Source organism: Solanum dulcamara, chromosome 7 (assembly GCF_947179165.1).
Source record: "Solanum dulcamara chromosome 7, daSolDulc1.2, whole genome shotgun sequence".
In the NCBI taxonomy this organism is placed as follows: domain Eukaryota; kingdom Viridiplantae; phylum Streptophyta; class Magnoliopsida; order Solanales; family Solanaceae; genus Solanum; species Solanum dulcamara.
The window spans coordinates 18743948-18762396 of NC_077243.1; the positions used below are offsets into that span (position 1 = coordinate 18743948).

The window sequence follows — 18449 nt, forward strand, 5'->3', positions numbered from 1 at the left end:
TTTTATGCTTTCGTGATTTTTAGGAGAATTCCATAAGCTTAGAAATTATGGATCAATTTTTTTTAAGAGTTAGTTTCATTTGTAACCTGCTATTTATTTGGAGACTTTCGTCAATAAATTTAAATAAGTTTCTCATATTGTTGTTTTCTCAATTTCTACAAGGATGGATAAGGTAATTTGACATGGAGGGAAGCTAACCCATCTAAAACCCAACGACACAAGTCCCCAAATTTCCGGCAGGTGGCAATCTCTCCTTCAGCCGCCACTGCCGGAATCCGCCATTTTACTAAAACGCCCTTACTCAAACTTACCAAAACACCCCTGCGATGCAAAATCTAATATTTAAATCATTTCCACTACTCTCAACGCCTCAATCAGTTTCGCACTCATTGTTTTCTCCTCTTACCGTCATTGTGCCCAAAAGGAGAATAACTAGGGCAATGCCTTGTACTTCGCTAGTGGAATCCAGCGACGGCAACGGAGCTGTGCGTAGTTTCAAACAGAAGGAATCAACTTTCCTTGCTGCTCAAATGCCGAAGAAAGAGATTGCCGCTGATCGATTCATCGAAGCTCACCCTGACTACGACGGTCGTGGTGTCGTCATTGCAATTTTCGGTTGTTTTCTCAATTTCAACACGTTTTTACTTGTCTAGAAATATCTAGAAACGTATATAAGAAGTAGAAGATGAATCAACTGTTGTTTTGTGACTTCATATTTGTGTGTATACTGTTGTTACTTATGAGATTAAGTGTCTCAGATTCTGGAGTTGATCCCGCTGCTGCTGGATTACGAGTTACCTCTGATGGAAAGCCGAAGGTCATCGATGTTATAGATTGGTGAGGCTTGAGAATCTGAAGTTTACTTTTATTTCCAGTGGATATGCTACTATACAATACTATTTTTTCATGCACGGGTAATGATTATCTTATTTTCAGTACTGGGAGTGGAGATGTTGATACTTCTACAGTGGTAAAGGCTGATGAGGATGGTTGTATTACTGGAGCTTCTGGTATGCCTTTGAATTTAGCAACCATTCTGCAATTTGACCCCTATTGTATAGAATATTTAATTTGTCTCCTTAAGATATAGTTTCATCATGTTGAAACATTTTTATTTTTATTTTTATAAAAATTATATATATTATAGACCAATTCAATCTTAAATTTATCTGATAACTTAAATGGAATGATTAAAACTTCCCCTATCGGTCAAAATCTTTCTATCGTCACGTCACTAGGATTTAGGTACTAATTCCTTTGATTTGGACTGGATAGCCCAAAATGGCACGTTTTCAATATGTAGATACTGAATAATGATGGTGCAGTATTTCTGATCTTCAACAATTATAAGAAGTGTTTCCATAATGAGTTATATCTCCCATTGCTGTTTACAATGATGATAATGCTGTAGACCTTTGTCATTTCTGAACTTTTAAAAGAGAAGAAAGACCTTTATCATTTCTGATTATGAGCCCGTTTGGATGGGCTTTAAGTTGGTTTTCCAACTTAAAGTCCCTTTTTAGCTTTTGGACGTGTTTGCCTAATGCTAACTTTAAATCATAAAGTTCTTAAAGTCAGTTAAAAATGAAAAGTTAGGATTTTTAACTTTTTTTTTCTAAGTGCTTAAAGCCATTTTGTTTGACCATGGAAATTACTTTTATATCCCATATATTTTAACTAAATTCCCAAACTATCCTTTTTATTCTTTTAACCCTAAAATTCACATCAATTTCCTCATTTAAGCACTTTTATTCAAACACTCAACTGCTTATTTATAAAAATAACTTTTATCACTTCAAAGTTCTAAAAACACTTCATACATAAAAGTTACTTTTTTAAGCCCATCCAAACGGGCTCTATGTCAAGATTTAATCAGATTTGGGAAGGCCTTCAACTTTTTTGGTTGGTAATGTGATCCTGGGACATCTGAGTGTATGCAGTTGAAAGGGAAATAAACTGTTCTCGCACATCCTTCTATAAAAAGCTTTTGTTAATTGCATTGCTCCGACATTTTTTAGAAAATCTACGACAAGGGCCCATAACATATACATTTCTTCCGCACTCTTGCTTGCTTAGTTTAAAGTACTAGAAGGTGCTATGAGTCCACATACCCTTGATTCATTTGTATATGATAAGCTACATATCTTCCATACTTACTCAAGGAGGAAAAAGCGAAGAAAAAGATAGGTGAAGATAATGATCTACATCTTCTCATATTCGTGGAGGTTTCACACATGGAGGATTGAGCAGTTTCTTACCGTTATTAGCAGTTATTTGGCAATTCCTTATGTTCAATAGAAGTTCTATGTCTTTATCCTAAATGGTTATGAAATAGTTATAGTTAGCTATTATACTAAATAATAGATCTAGTAATGTGTAGATATGTTGAAATATCTTTTATATGCAGAAAGATTATTTTGGAGATACGAGATACTTGTCTCTCTTTGTATTTTTTAATCTCTTTTACCCAATATAAAACCTATGTTTTTATCATTGGTATCAGAGCAGTAAGATCTGCCATGGTTAATGCACGAACCAACGCTTCCCACAACGACCTTATCATGTCGACTCATGATCAGATCGGGAAACAATTGACCACTATAGCAGCAATATTGGAAGCCAAAGATGCTTTGGCTGCTGATGTGGCTGCATTAAAAGTGCATAACAATCAAAATCAACAAGGAAAATCTAAAGTTTTACCGGAAGAGGGCAAGGTAGATATTAGTTGGAGGCATCAAGAAACTTATTGGTGTTTGCACACAAAGATGGAATTTTTGAAGTATGACGGAGGAGATCCTCGAGGTTGTATTCTGAAAACAGTGAAGTATTTTTGATATTATCAAACACCAGATGATTGCAAGGTTGATGTGGCTTCAATGTCTTTGGAAGAAGATGCATTGGATCTTTTAGCCTGGATCAACAGTGAAAGAACTGTTTATTACTGGGATGAGTTGGTGAAAGTTGTGCAAGAAAATTATAGACCTGCTAAGTTTCAAAATCCAGATGAACATCTGTGTAGTATCCAACAGACTGGATTGATGTTCAAGTATACGTAGGAATTTGCAAAATGGGCAGCGGGTGTGCAAAGTTGGCGAGAAAAAGGCCTATGCTACCGTTGTGGAGAGAAGTTTGCCCCTGGTCATCGCTGCAAACGTGGAACTTTTGCACATTTGGAGTTTATGCAAGAGGAAAACGATATGCAAAGTGTTGACGATAACCAAAATGAAGACATACTCCCTACTGATTGGGGGAAAATCTCCTTTCATGCAATTTTCGGCGAAGTATCTGCTTTAACTTTGAAACTTCAAGGCACTCTTTGCAGGCGTAAAGTGTTGATGTTGGTGGACAGTGGTTCGACGCATAATTTGTAGCAAAAGGAATTGTCACGAAATTTGGGTGGGCAGTCCAATATATCCCTACCTTCGGTGTTCAGATATGCGATAGTGAACTTATCAAATGCAACAAAGTTTGTCAGGACCTGTTAGTAAAGGTTTCTAACTTAATCATAAAGCACGATTTCTTCCATTTTTCCTTTGATGGCGTAGACGTGGTGTTGAATATACAACCACTTAGAACTAGATGTTTCTTATCTTCCAATTTAATGGGAAAACTTATAAATTGCAAGGTGTTCCTCAGAACACACACACAACATCTTTCCAATCAGAAAGATCAGATGATGACTAGTGATGCTATGTTGAAACTTATGCAAGACAATGAAGGCCAACACAAGGATGAAAGCGTAGGAAAATTCTATGTGCATAGACTTTTCTTTTAATGTGGTGATGCTGTCCTTTTGCGTTTTCAACCATATGGCCAAAAGTCTTTGGCCAATCGCTTATTTCAGAAGCAATCCCTTCATTTCTTTGGCCCTTACAAAGTCATTCGTAATGTGGGTGCTATTGCCTATGAACTTGAACATCCAACTAGCTCTAAAATCCATCCTATCTTTTATGTTTCTCTCTTAAAGCCGTCCCTTTCATTTGTCTTGCCTTCTCAGCCACTAGAACTACCATTAAATGATGAAGGGGAGCTCATTATTTCACCTGCACAAGTTCTGGATCATTGTTGGGGACCCCAACCGCCAATCTGCAACTTGAGTTATTGATTCAATGGGTTGGTCAACCTCTCAAAGAAGCTAGTTGGGAAAATTATGACCTGTTAGCTTCACAGTTTCCCAATTTTCCCATTGAGAGTTGAGAACAAGTCTTCTTTGCAGGAGTGGTGTACTGATAAGCCACATATCTTCCATAGGTATTCAAGGAGGAAGAAGCGAAGAAAGATAGGAGAAAATAGTGATCTACATCTTCTCAAATTCATGGAGGTCTCACTCATGGAGGATTGAGCAGTTTCGTACTGTTATTTGCAGTTTTTTGCAGTTCCTTATGGTTACTAGAAGTTATGTGTCTTTATCCTAAACAGTTATGAAATAGTTATAGTTAATTATTATATAAATAAATAGGTAATCTATCCGCGCTTCGCGCGGTCATAAATGACCTCATTAAGCTTAAGAATAATGATTCGAAAATATTCAAATATATAATGAAAATAACTTAAAGTTCATTTTGTTGTTTAAAGTAAAGATATTTAGAATAATTTTTTTGATAAAAAAAATAAAGAGATTCCACATTGTCACGTACCTCTAGAATCCAAAATTTTGTAAATCACCTATTCGAAAATTAATTTTGTTTAGAGATTGAAAAAAAGTTTATTTGATAGTCACAATTGTAAACTTCAATAATTTTATCAAAAAAAATGTTTAAAAATTTAAAGTATGGATTAGTATAATCCACTCCATACCAAAAATATCACTTCATATATAGATTACACAAAAACAAAATGACCAAGTCTAACTTCATTAAATTTTTAAATAAAAAAGAATTATCATCTAATAATTCAAAATTACTTATCAAAAAAAATTAAAGATATGTCAACGAAAAGTAACTTCATTATGCTTAGCCTCAATTTAATCAGCAAGAAAATATTAGCTAAGAGTTGTACGTCCCTTCTATATTGCTTTCAAAGTTCATGTGCTTTAATCCTCTGAATTTTTAACAAAAATATAAATGATTCTCATAAAAAACTTATAAACGAAAAAATATGGGCACCTTCTATGTACCACGACCCTCGAGAAGGTTTGGGGAGCAGCATGATTATACTCCCTTACATAAGTTTTGACACCAGAGGGATTAAATCTAGTTGTTCCCCGCAAGCCTTCTGCACTCATGAATCCTGCGCTTAATGCACACGCAATCTCATCATTATCTACTCTAAAAACATCAACTTTCAACTTTCTTTCACCTCTTCCTCAGCTGAAGCGTCAATATGGAAGGAAATATTGCATTCTGCTACTGGTATTCACCTGTAAACATATGATCTTTTAGTTTGAATAGATCTCCATATAATGAATAGATCTCCATTCAGGAGCATTGTATTTGGTAACCCGTAAAATGAAACGCAGCTAAAAAAAGACTCGTGATGTAATTTCCAATTTGATTAAACTTTCTAAGAACTCCAAAAGTGAAAAAATAATAAGAGAACCCAAGAAAAGAGAATCTAAATGACAATTTATACAATTCCCATGAATCGCAAGAAAACAAAAGTATCTAAAAAGGCTTGTGATCTTAACCTTTTCATGTTAAAAAAGAAGTATATGAAATAGCAAAAAAAGACACTACCATAGTTTAAACTTTAAGTTCAACAAAATACATAAACATATAGTAGGTGAATAATACAAAAAGGTGGCATACAATCCAATTAATCTGTCCCTCGATCTGCCAGAGATAAGAGACCTTCTGTTAGTATATTAGTTGACATAATTGATTGGCCTGTTAGTTTTCTCAAATAACATTCGTAGAATTTTAGAGAACCTAAGAGACATGGGATGTTTTTTTTTAATTATTATAGAAAACTAATTATTATCAAAATATAGCACTAAGATAGTTTTAGACGGTAGAAGATATGCACAATAGCAAAAGCCTCCCGTATCATTAGAAGAGTGACAACAATATTCTTTTCTTTTTCTTTTTAAGTTACTGAAATGCATGTTGATTTGTCACTACAATAAAAACAACTTTTAGTGGCAATAAATATACACATGCAAAAAGTGCTAAAGTTTTTCCCATCATTAGTTAATTGCCATTGAATTCAGTGTCGCTATAGTATTTAAGGACATTTACAAAGAGTGCTAATTGCCTTTAAAAAACACTTATTTAGCGGCAATTAAGCTATTGTCGTTAATTAATTACCTCTAAAGATCATTTCTGAAGTAGTGTGTAAGCACATTGAAATTGGAGAAAAGCAAAGAATGAGATAAATTATCAAATTGGAGAAGAGCAAAGAATGAACTAAATAATCAATCTCACTAATTTCAATGGATAACATTAACTAATATAAAAGCATAAGATAATACCACAATAAGCTTTTAAACTTTCTCTATTAGAAAGTACAACTGATACTCAAGGAGATTATTATTGTTTCAACCACTCTAATTTAGGAGGAGAAAAAGAGATATATAGATAATGATCTAGTAATATTGGACTTTTGTGTCCAAGTGAAAGTTATTAATTTATTTTACAACACAATGATAGGTTTATAAAGAAAAACATAATAACTCAAATGGATCGGAGGAAGTACATCAGATTAACAAAACTCTAAAAATTTAGAGCGGCTCAACGAAAAACAACAAAATAGTAATTATTAGTGAAACAAGCTAATCCATTCAGATAAAATTAATTACTTTCCATTCCAATGCCAAGTCTTCTGCCCTATCTTCATTTCACTTATGATATGCACAAATTATTGATAGTTTAACAATTAATTATTTTGCTTTATCATACAAATCTCACTGTTTGAAGGAAATAAAATGCAAATGCAATCTTTGTAGGATAGACTCAACTCCACAACACGATGCTTGGAAAAATAAGACAAAATCACATCATTTATATACAAGGCGAAAGAGGAAGGGAAGAGAAGAGATTACCGATGGCAATGGAAAGAATAAGAGGAAGCAAGAAGAGAAAGAGAAACACGGTAATTGAGGGGAACACTCTCTCAACCTATATCATAGTTTGCATGCAATGTACTCCGGTAAACCTATTAAAGAAAAAAGAGAAGTATTGAAAAAACCCTTAAACTTGGTGCAAATTATTAGTTTCATCTCCGAACTATTGACAGGCTTAAAAACAATCCTCAACTTGACTTACTAAATGTAGATACACCCCCTATCTGCCACATGATATAGCAAGCGGTCTCAAACACTTCTAGGAGCATGCGACTTTTAATAAAAAGTCGAGAAAAGTGTTAAAAACACCCCTAAACTTGGCGAGAATTTAAGGGTGTATTTCACTCATGCTGCAAGACCGGAGGTGTATTTAAGTTCACTTAGCCAAGTAAAGGAGTGTTTTAAAGGCTGTCAATAGTTCAGGTATGAAATTAATAATTTGAGTCAAGTTTAGGGGTGTTCTAAAGAAAATATATACATTTTCACAGAAGTTATTCAAAAAAGCCTTAAATACAACTAGTAAAAGAAATAAATAGAGAAGTTAATAAATACCCAAATCTCATCTTTGAAAAGATATTCTGTAGCCTGGACGTTTAATACAACTAAAACATATTCCAACTTTATCCAATTTCACTGAGATAAGAAATTTACTCACAGAAAATTTGGAGGATTACTATGTGATTCTGTTTGGTAAATCCTAGAATGACGAGGTTGATATACGTACATTTTCAAGCAAGAAGTAGCCATGATTAATTGGAATTAGGCTCACTATCCTTATCACTTTCTAAGCCAAAACCTTTCCAGCATGCCCATTTGTATTTTCCAACCTTATGTCAGTACTAAAACCTATAGAGAGGAAAGCATGAGGACCTACCACATTTTTTTCATGAACATCTAAAATGATCCAATGTTAAAGACTCTTGAATGGATATTCTTGATCTTTTGCGTAATTGAAATCGGTGTGAAGACACTTAACCATAATCGTGGGAGAACACCAGCAAATCCATTCTCAGCACTAAAAGTTTGAGGCAGATACTGATCAACTTGTGCGGATATAAGAAGAGGAAGAATAGGGAAAACTAGAAAAAGGAATCGTATGGGCGAATGAGGAAGTGAATGTAGCCTTATTTAAGAGGACGGAAAGAAGCGATGGTTGTTTTTTCACCGAATACAAGTGACTGTTAGAAAACCGAATGGTATTTAAAACTTTTTAATTGTTTTAAAATTGAAAAAAAGGAAAAATTTAACAAAAAAAGATAAATATATTTCTGATCAATGAAGCATGCCACATCAGCGGGTAGAAGGTTCTCATATATATATATATATATATAAGATATATCTAGTAATGTGTAGGTATGTTGTAGTATCTTTTAGGGAACCCTACCCAAATTGGACCCATTAGGCAAAGTATTTACCCAAATTGGACCTAACCCACTGTTTTGGACGGCGAAAGGCAACAAGGCCCTGCCTCACCTTGCCGCTCGCCTTTTTGAATTGAGGCGCCAATTAATACTAAATTCTTAAATATTTAATTGCATATATAAATATCCAAAATCTCAATTGCAATAACATATATTAGCAAATATTTCAATTCAAAAACTAATAGTAGATACTAAAAGTCTAGAACTTGAATGATTCAATAATTCATAAGACAATTGACAAACAATACTAGAAATCTAAAAGTCTATTCTTCTTTAAGATTATCAAAATCTTGAAGATCAACATCCATTTCATTATGATTATATTGCTCCTCATCTTTCTCCTTTTTGGATTCTTCATCAATTAGTGTTCGAGACGTCCTACTTGAACTTGTAGATGCAGTTTGTACTCCATTGCCCTTGTCAAGTGCCCTTGATCTTAAAGGAATTCCCTTAAGACCATAGATACTCTCGTCACCTCCAATTGCCGTAGCAACAGTACCCCAAGTAAGATCACCTTCCTCATAGACTAGTTCATCTTCTTGATCTTCGGGGCATCTAACCAACCATTCATTTGCCTCATCAATATAATCCAAGGCAATTGCATCAATGGTATCACGAGCATCGTAACGACGTTTCAATGTTCTATTGTACTTAATGTACACTAGATCATTGAAACGCTATCGCAAGCCTATTTCTCTTTTAGAATGAATCTGCACATAAGTAGTAGATATTAACTAACAAATACCAATAATAATATGGATATTACGATATAAAATATTCTTCTTACGTGTTCAAACACACTCCAATTTTGCTTACATCCGGATGAGCTACAAGTTACACTTAACACTTTCATGGCAAACTTTTGCAAGTTTGGAGTTTGACTACCAAATAGTGACCACCATTCAACTATAAAAAAATAAATTTAAAGGTTAATAATAAGTATAAATAAGTCAAAATAATTTAAGTAAAGTATAAAGAACTAAATCAACTCACTTACCCGGTGACCTTGTGTCTTTTGCTCTTTGAGCCTGACCACAACCAAACAGTCCATCACCATTTTTGTACCTAAGAAGCTCAGCGACTAGTAAATCTTGTGTTGCTATATTAGGGTTCATCTTCTCAACACATGCATGATAACTCGTCCATACATCTTGATGTAAAGTGCCATCTTCATGAGCTTTATAAAACAATCGTGGGTTCAAAATATGGCCTGCAGCATGCAACGGCCGATGGAGCTGGTCAGTCCACCTTGCATCAATGATTTCAAACACCTTCTCATAGTGCTTCTAAACTTCACCAAAGGCCTCTTAATAGTTTCCTTTGCTCTATCCATTGCTTCGTAAATATAGCCCATTGGTGGTTTTTTCTCCCCATCCACCAAACGAAGCACTGTTATCAAAGGATCAAACGAAGCACTGTTGTCAAAGGACCACAAACTTTGAGTGTCCGAACAACATCATTCCAAAAGTGGGCAGAACTAAGAAGGTTGGCAACATCTTTTCCCAAAGTTTCCTTTGCAAATCTACTTGAAGTTCATTCGGTTGAGAGGATTAGCATTCTCAATTTTTTCTTTTGACTGTACATAGCTCTCAAAATCGAGTAGGCCGTTGCAAATCTTGTCTTGGCCGGTTTCACCAATTTTCTTTTGTTGGTGAATTTTCTCATCAAGTTCAACAACAGCCTTTGACTAATGTAAAAATGGATCTTGATGGTCTTTTTAAAAACTGTTGAAGTAATATAATTATGGTAATTAGTAGCTAATAAATATTAAATATTAACTTTAAAGAAAGTTAGAGGATAAGAGAGTGATATTACCTGAAGCATATGGGTTAATCTTAAATACGTCACCAAACATCAAATTGATGCAATGAGCAACACATGGAGTCCAATAAATCTGTGGGTACACACCTATCATCATGCTTCCTGCTTTAACTTTCTCACTAGCATTATCTATGACAACTTGTACAGCATTTTTCGGTCCGATTCTTTTAATAGTGTTCTCGAACAAGTTGTACATTTTTGTTGAATCGGTAGATTCATTGCTAGCATCAACAGAACCAAGAAATACACTACCGATTGGAGAATTCACTAAAATATTGATGATCATTTTACCATTTCGTGCTGTCCATTTGTCCATCATAATGGAACATCCAAACTTAGTCCATTGGCCTCTATGCTCATCAACAATTTTGTCAACTTTCTTCACTTTTTTTAAGGTGAGTAACTCTTACTTCATGGAAGGTAGGAGGCTTCATTCCGGGGCCATGTTGTCCTACTGCCTCAATGAATTTATCAAATGATTTGTAATTAACACAATTAAAAGGGAGCCCTGCATCATACATCCATAATGCAAAAGCACTTACCGCACACTCCCTTAGTACTTTCTTAGTTTCATCAAATCCTGCTCCCTTTTCAAAGCCTCCCTTTTGTTGTGATTTTTGTGAAAAATAGAGATTGAGAGGACCTTTTGCCACGTTCCGCCCCATGGATGATGCACTTCCACTAAAAGACATCTTTTGAGTTTTTGAGGGAGGCGTCATTCCACCATATTCATCCATGTCATCATCATCATCAATATTAACCACATGTTCTTCTTGATGCCTCACTTGAAATCTCGAATTACTCGCGATTTTATTTTCTACATAAGCTCTTATTTCTTCTCTTACTTCCAGCGGACATTTGACATTGTTTTACATTTCTATTTCCACCCATCAAATGTTGCTTGTGTCGAGTAATACCACCATTATAAGTAACTTTGCAAAACATACATATTACTGAATCTTTTGTTGGTCCTTGCATACCATAATTCCATCCAATGTCCTTCTTTTTGTTAGCATCAGACGCCATTGAAATAACTATTTATGGACAAATAAATACTATGTTAATTAGTATAAAACTAAATTGATTATGAGAGAAATAAATATAGAAAAATTATTTTTTTTAAAAATGTTGGCAAATTACTGCAGTCACAATGACTCAAAACTCAGTCCCAAAATAAAAACAGAGACAAGAAAAATAGAGGCAGAGGAGAGCACTGTGCCAGAGTCGAAGAAACAAACTGAAGAAGAGAAGAAAAAGAAGAAAAAACGAGAAGAAGAAAAATAAAGAACTGAAGAGAAGAGAAGAACATACTTGTTGAGACTTGAGAAATCGCTGAAGAAGAAAGACAACTTGAGCAAGAGGAGTAGACTTGCTCGAAGAAGATGAAAGAAACTGATGCATGACTTGTGCAGCAAAAAACCCTAAAATATTCTTTTAATTAATAAAGCAGTTCTTTTTTTTAAAAAAATTCGAAAGGGCGCCTTTCTCGCCATTGCCTCGCCATGTCGCCTCTCGCCATTCGTTGCCTCTGGTCGCCTATCGGATCTCGCCTCGCCTCGCCATCTCACCTTTGGCGAGAGGCGAGCGCCTTTCAGAACCATGACCCAACCCAAACTATTTATCCGAGTTGGACCCACGGCCCAAACTATTTACTCGCCTGCCCCCTTGTTCTATTCACTGAACCACTACTTTTTCATCCTTGATACCATCATAGTATATATATACTCTGATGGTATCTATATATTTTGATGGTATCAAACAATGATTGAGTAGTCATTTCACTGAAACACGGCCTGTTATATATATACTCTAATGGTATCAATGAGTAACTATCAATGAGTAACTGAATGTTCTCTACCTCTCTTTGATACCATCAGAGAATATACTCTGATGGTATCTAGCAGTAAACACGAATTAACAGTTAAAAAAAGGATGTACGAAAGTAAGGGGCTAGCTGCTTGTAAACTAGGTTGCGCGGACTCTTCATTTTTGATGCCGCACCCGTGTCGGATTCTTCAAAAATACACTACTTTTGGAGAATCTGACACGCACCCGTTGACATTTTTGAAAGTCTGAGCAACATAGCTTGTAAATAGTTTCTCTTTTTGGGGTACAATTTTTCTTTTCCCTATCTTTTATATGCAGAAAGATTATGCGGGAGATACGAGATACTTGTGTCTCTCTTTGTACTTTTTATCTCTTTTATCCAATATAAAATCTCTGTTTCTATCAGTATACAACATTAATGCTTCATAGATTAATTATTCTGTAGGGGCTTCTCTTGTCATAAATTCTTCATGGAAGAATCCATCTGGCGAGTGGCGTGTTGGCTGCAAATTGGTGTATGAGCTCTTTACTGATACGCTGACCTCTCGAGTAAAGGTGAGTCTGGTTGCCATTCTCCCTATATTCTGGTTCTTTGCTTTATACAAGTGTTTATAATTTCTTTCTTTCTTGATTTTTTTTAAAGTTCAAACTCCAACATGTTTGGGACTGAGGGGTAGTAGTTGTTGATTTCGTTCTTGAAGGATTTTAAACTATTTTCTTTCTAAAAACTCTTCTTATTTGCAGAAAGAACGAAAGAAAAGATGGGATGAGAAAAATCAAGAAGCAATAGCAGAGGCTGTAAAGCAGCTTGATCAATTTGATAAGGTTCTCCACCATTTCTGTGATTATTTCCTTCAATAACCTCATATTTTGGTAGATTGCGTATGTAAAGGTCATTAATTTATTTGCAGTGAGCATCTTCAGATAATGAAGAAACTTGTAAATTCTGACAAGTTAAATAATGAAGAAACTTGTAAATTCTTTAAAGAGCCGTAACATTTAAGCATCACTATAAAGTAAGAGAAAATTATATGAAAAGAGACCTTTAGAACTGGCTTTTGAGTATGTCAAATTAGGTAGCCCTATTATATCTAAAAGGGCAAGCTCTTACCATGCTAGAGAGAAAGGCAGGCTTTACTTATCTTAAATACGTCGTAGGTAACTTGTAACCACCACATGTCTTGGTTGGATCCTTTTTCTATGATCAAAGCATGTGGAATGCTAACCAATTAATGCTGGAGATGAGATGTTGAGTATCAAGACACAAAATTCTTGCCATGTCAACTCACGATATTGAAAAGAAATAGAGAAAAGTCAGCCACTTAGCTGTTGTAACTTATGAAGGTAAAGTCTCGAAGAAAATAAACCATGCACCTACTTAGGTGTGCGTGCCAGAGATCATATATTTGGGCCCCAAAATTTTCAAAGATCTACAAAAACATTGACATGAATTTTGTAAATCTTCAAAATGAAACCAAGTTCACCAAATCTCAAAAGGTAGAGCTATGGTTTTGAACCTTAATTTGCACAGATGCCAGATTCAGCCATGATGAGAGTTGACAGCCTAGCCTAATATTTTTTTGATTTTGCCTAGTTGAGGTCTGATGTGAAGTTGGTTACGCCATTCCATCTTAACATAAAGCTTAACAGGTGAAACAGGAACAATTTGACTAATGTGAGAACTGATTAGATTGCTCAGTGACACTGATGAGATGACGCTGTGATTTGCAGTTGGATTACTTTGATAGAATTTCTGAAGTATGATATGACAAATGTCAATATAAGGGTTTTGATCTAAATATATCGTACTAGAAATCAAGGATCTTTATTGCTTTAAAATTTCACCTGATATTCTAATTAGCTGTTTATTCTGAGTACTTACTCATTGTGTTTCATTTTGTTATATGTATATGTGGTGCTATTAATTGTTTCTATTTAGAGTTGTCATGAAAGAAATTTATCATTAATTCCTTGTCTCATACGTCCGTAAACACTCAACTGTATAAGTTAGTAGACATAGGTTTAAATTCACAGGTTTATCTTAAATGTTCCAACTCATTAGCCATTGCTTTATATATGCAGAGACATGCTCTCGTTTTTTCAAGTTTGTTGTTCTAGTTATCTAGTTTTACTTTGATGTATCTTTGCTGAGCATAATAATACCAATTCTGCAGAAGCACACAAAAGTCGAAGGTGTGCAATTGAAAATGATCCGTGAAGACCTCCAGAATAGAGTTGATCTCCTGCGCAAGCAAGCTGATGTCAGTACCTTTTTGTACTGATTCATTTCCCAAGTCCTTTACCTAAAAGTTAAATTTTCGGTTTCCATTGCTAAATATGATATCTATCATAGAGCTACGATGACAAGGGACCAGTTATTGATGCTGTTGTATGGCATGATGGTGAGTTGTGGAGAGCTGCTTTGGACACACAGAGTCTCGAGGATGAATCAGGATGTGGAAAGCTTGCAGATTTTGTTCCTTTAAGTAATTACAGGTATGACATGGCTGCTAGAACAGTAGTAATTTTCTTGTGTGTACTGAATAAAAACTTCTGTTTATTTGCTTTTGGGGAACTTTAGAAGTTGATTAACTGTGCTTTAACCATCAGGCTTGTGAAAGCCTCAAAGGAACTCCGTGTATTTCAAAAAGAAATATATTGATGATGATTTTAAATGAACTTCAAGGATTGATATCTTATCAACAAAAAAAAAGGACTTCAAGGAGGGATGGATTGGTCTAGTGTTGTTGGTAGGATATTATATGTTATGTGTCGTTGATGGAACCATGCCTTGGGAAAAGAAGATATGAAAGGGGTGCTTGTGAGCTATTTGTTTGTGTTGTTTGAAAGGGGAAAAATTAAAGCAGTTAGTTTGAGGTTTTACATGTTTTATCTTATTTTACTCGGGAAAAGGGAAGAAGTGGTCATTGTGAAGAAACTAATCTAGTTAGAGAATTGGATGCACCCATGAAGTTCCTGTTTGCATAGAAGATTGGGTGACATTTTCCAGAGAACCATATTTGTGTTTAGGTTCTCTAATTTTTCCTTATTACAGCTTTATTACAAGAATTCCTCTTACCTTAGGCTAAAGAAACTGTTCCGAGTGATTTTGAGTATTCTTTAGCCCAACCAGCAAATTAAAGGTGACTATGCACCCAAAGAAAGCAATAATGTGGAGGGCCAGTATATGTTATCCGATTACAGTTGGACTAGTGTTTTGACAAAATATTTCTGACCAACATGGACCATAAAATCAATTGCCCTGTTCATTTTGTTTATTAACTGCATTCTGGAATCCTGATTTATGGGAAGTATTTTCGTAGTCTGCCAACATCATAGGAAAGTTGAGAGATTTTATTCATCGAGGATCAAGCTGAAGGCAATAATGCTCATAGTTGTACAAACAATGACACTATCAGGAGAGGGCGAATTAAGTTGGGACTTTTTAGTGGTATTATTGCTGAGGACACATCGTCATTCCATTCCTGGAGTTGTAGAAGGGAAATGGTCAACGAAATAAGAGAACCGGTGTAGGAAAAAGGTGAAAACAAAATTCTCCCCCGACTTGTAGGAACGTGCGAACAAGAGTTCATTACAAGCCCTTACAACACAAAACAACACCTAAGACAAATCACTTGGAATTTAAAAGTTACAATTTTAGTTCAGGGAATCAAACTAAACAACAAGAACTGTTATGATAATTCTGGATAGGAATAGGTGTTGTCAGTTGATTCTTTCACACGAAGACATGCTGAAAATTCTTCTTTGTGCGCTCTCTGTTCCCTATTGTGTGGATTGTCTTGAACAACATCAAATTGACACTTTATATAGGGGTAGCTAGCCGCTTCTTTTTTCCCAATTCAACATGGATTAGTTCAAGAGTCCAAGATTCTAATCCAAGTTTGACTTGGTTATTCCTTCACGCGTTGGCGATTGTTTTGCTCCTATTTTCAAAGCTTCTTCCTTGCAAACATGGTAATGTTTCCATATTCTTTCTTGTTCCTTGCTTTATTGGATTAGCCATTATCATAATTCTTCGAGGTATCCTTGTATGTAGTTCAAATCTGCTTTGCCTCGATTAACAATCTTCTTCCAGTCTATTGTGAAGGACATAGTTCTTTCACTCCTTGCAGTGTACTCTTGATAACTACTCTTATAGTAGACATGTTTAGGAACTGGTTCTTTAGTAGTGCTTTGTTATACACACCACCGGTCCTTATTTGAGACATGTATGATATGGTTGCGTACACTCTACCCTCCCCAAAATCCACTTTGTGGGATTTCACTGGGTATGTGGTTGTATGTTATCTGGTTCTTGCATATGTTTGTTATGTTTTGCTAATCATCAAAACTTCATATTGTTAGCCTAACAGATGACTCCCTAGCTCATGGTTCTTAGCTCAACAATTTTCCCGTTTCATCCCTATCACTTAACTCTCTAGCTCATGACTCTCCCTACCTCATAGCTCTCTAACTCATGACTCTCAGCTCAACAATTTCTCCCTTTCTGATGATGACAAACCATAACAAAAAGATAACTCCAGCATTATAGCCGCTTGTGTTCTCAGGTGCAATCTTCCCCATAAGAACCAACTTCATGTTGATCATCGTGACTTAGTAAGATGTGTGCTCTTACCTAAGTATTTCATGGGACTAATCTTCCACTCATTGCAACTAGTAGATGGCTAGGTTATGTGAACCTGGTCAGATCCATATATTTCTTGCAGAAGAGCCAGGTTCAATCATAACTCTGCACAAGGCCCTGGTTCTTTCAACAACCGTCTCCGGTATAAGTAGTCCAGGAACCAGGATATGATCATCTGAGTATTAGTTTATTTACCATGTTAACCAAGTTTGTACATTATTCTTTATTTCCCCCCTTTTGGCATCATCAAAAAGCTAAGGTGTTTAATCCAGCATTGATAATATAGTACCAGTGCCTTGATCAATAGAATATGATAAGAAACATCCACTTACACATCATTCATATCCATCCTACTAACAAAATGGTTACAAAATTAAGCCTGAAACTACCAGCACTATCAACCAGAGATAGGAACAAGTAACAACCCCAAACAGGGTCTACAGAAAGTAGTTCAAAACAGGATCAGATTCTAGGGAACAAGTTCTTTGGATGAGGATATGGGAAGATTGGCTAGGATTTTATCATGTCTTGTTGCTACAGCCTTTTGTTTCTCAAGTATGTTAGCCTCCCGCTTCTCATTTCAGCTCTCAGAAAAATATTTTCCTCTGCCATCTTCTCCCTTTCTTCCTTTGCCCTAGTTAATTCAGAATCACTGAGTAATCAAACTGTTACGCTTAACACCTGGTCCCTTGGCAGAAAAATCCAGATTCATCCAAAATAGTCTTGTTAAAATGCTCTTTCTTAGATCCTTTATTGGATGTGCATTCACTCTTGATATGAAGCTGCTGGTGCAGTGGTTGGAGAAGTGAAGTTGAATTCTTTGGTTGCTGTAATGCAAAGGCTTCTAGTTGCAGAAACATATGTTTTTCCATTTCCTTTCTTTTCTCGTAGGCAGATCTCCTCCCCCCACTCCCTTCTTCCTTAGGCAAGGGCTTCCTCTTTCTTTTTCTTTTTTCTCCCTTTCTTATTTTTTCTTTTTCTTCCATTCAAGCCAAGACATCAGGACTCTTTTACTCCTAGCAAGATAGTGGAACTCTAACACCTCTAAAGTTACGCTAGCTTCCTTTTGTAGTTTGCCAAAATCATTAAAAAGATCCATTTAGGTATATGCAGGATATTGCTGATCGAACCCATTCTGGTTCGTTCATTGTTTTGTCTATCTGGGAATATAAAACTGACTAAATCTAATTGATGGCAATGACATAGTACTGGTGCACTCAAAACCTTCAAATGTGGATCCTCTATTAGTTTGTATGGTCCAGCAACACTGCAAGATAGGTGGATGTAGCAAATCTGGAGTTTAAGATCCTCTGTGTTGCAACAGTTACACCAATAAGTTTTTATTACATGCTAAATCTACCATTTTACTAAAATTGGAACGAAATGATTTGATTTGTTCCTCGGTTGTATTTTTATTACATGCTAAATCTCATTAGACTTCATCTTCACTCATTAATATTTGATTTATCAAAAAATATATGACTTTGTATGATGGCCTCTAATGGCAATGTCTACTGCTTTTACTTTCTGGAGTTACATAGTTTGAGCTACTAACCTTGTAGGCTTGAACAAAAGCATGGAGTTTTTAGTAAATTGGATGCCTGTACATGTGTGCTAAATGTCTACAATGGAGGGAATATTTTAAGTATTGTAACAGATAGCTCGCCACATGCCACACATGTTGCTGGTATTGCTGCTGCCTTCCACCCAGAGGTAGAATAACATTTCTGTTGGC

At 35.5% G+C, this 18449-nt stretch overlaps 1 protein-coding gene across 1 annotated transcript in view; it reads left to right on the plus strand.

Moving 5' to 3' along the window:
* Positions 1-146: 146 nt before the first annotated feature.
* The window catches only part of LOC129894320 (tripeptidyl-peptidase 2), a 49937-nt gene continuing 31634 nt past the window's right edge, over positions 147-18449 (plus strand). Inside the window, exons 1-8 of the mRNA XM_055969955.1 lie at positions 147-615; positions 759-837; positions 937-1010; positions 12515-12624; positions 12814-12894; positions 14244-14330; positions 14423-14565; positions 18277-18427. Coding sequence (XP_055825930.1) covers positions 327-615; positions 759-837; positions 937-1010; positions 12515-12624; positions 12814-12894; positions 14244-14330; positions 14423-14565; positions 18277-18427 — 1014 coding nt within the window. The 5' untranslated portion in view covers positions 147-326. The remainder of the gene's footprint in view (positions 616-758; positions 838-936; positions 1011-12514; positions 12625-12813; positions 12895-14243; positions 14331-14422; positions 14566-18276; positions 18428-18449) is intronic.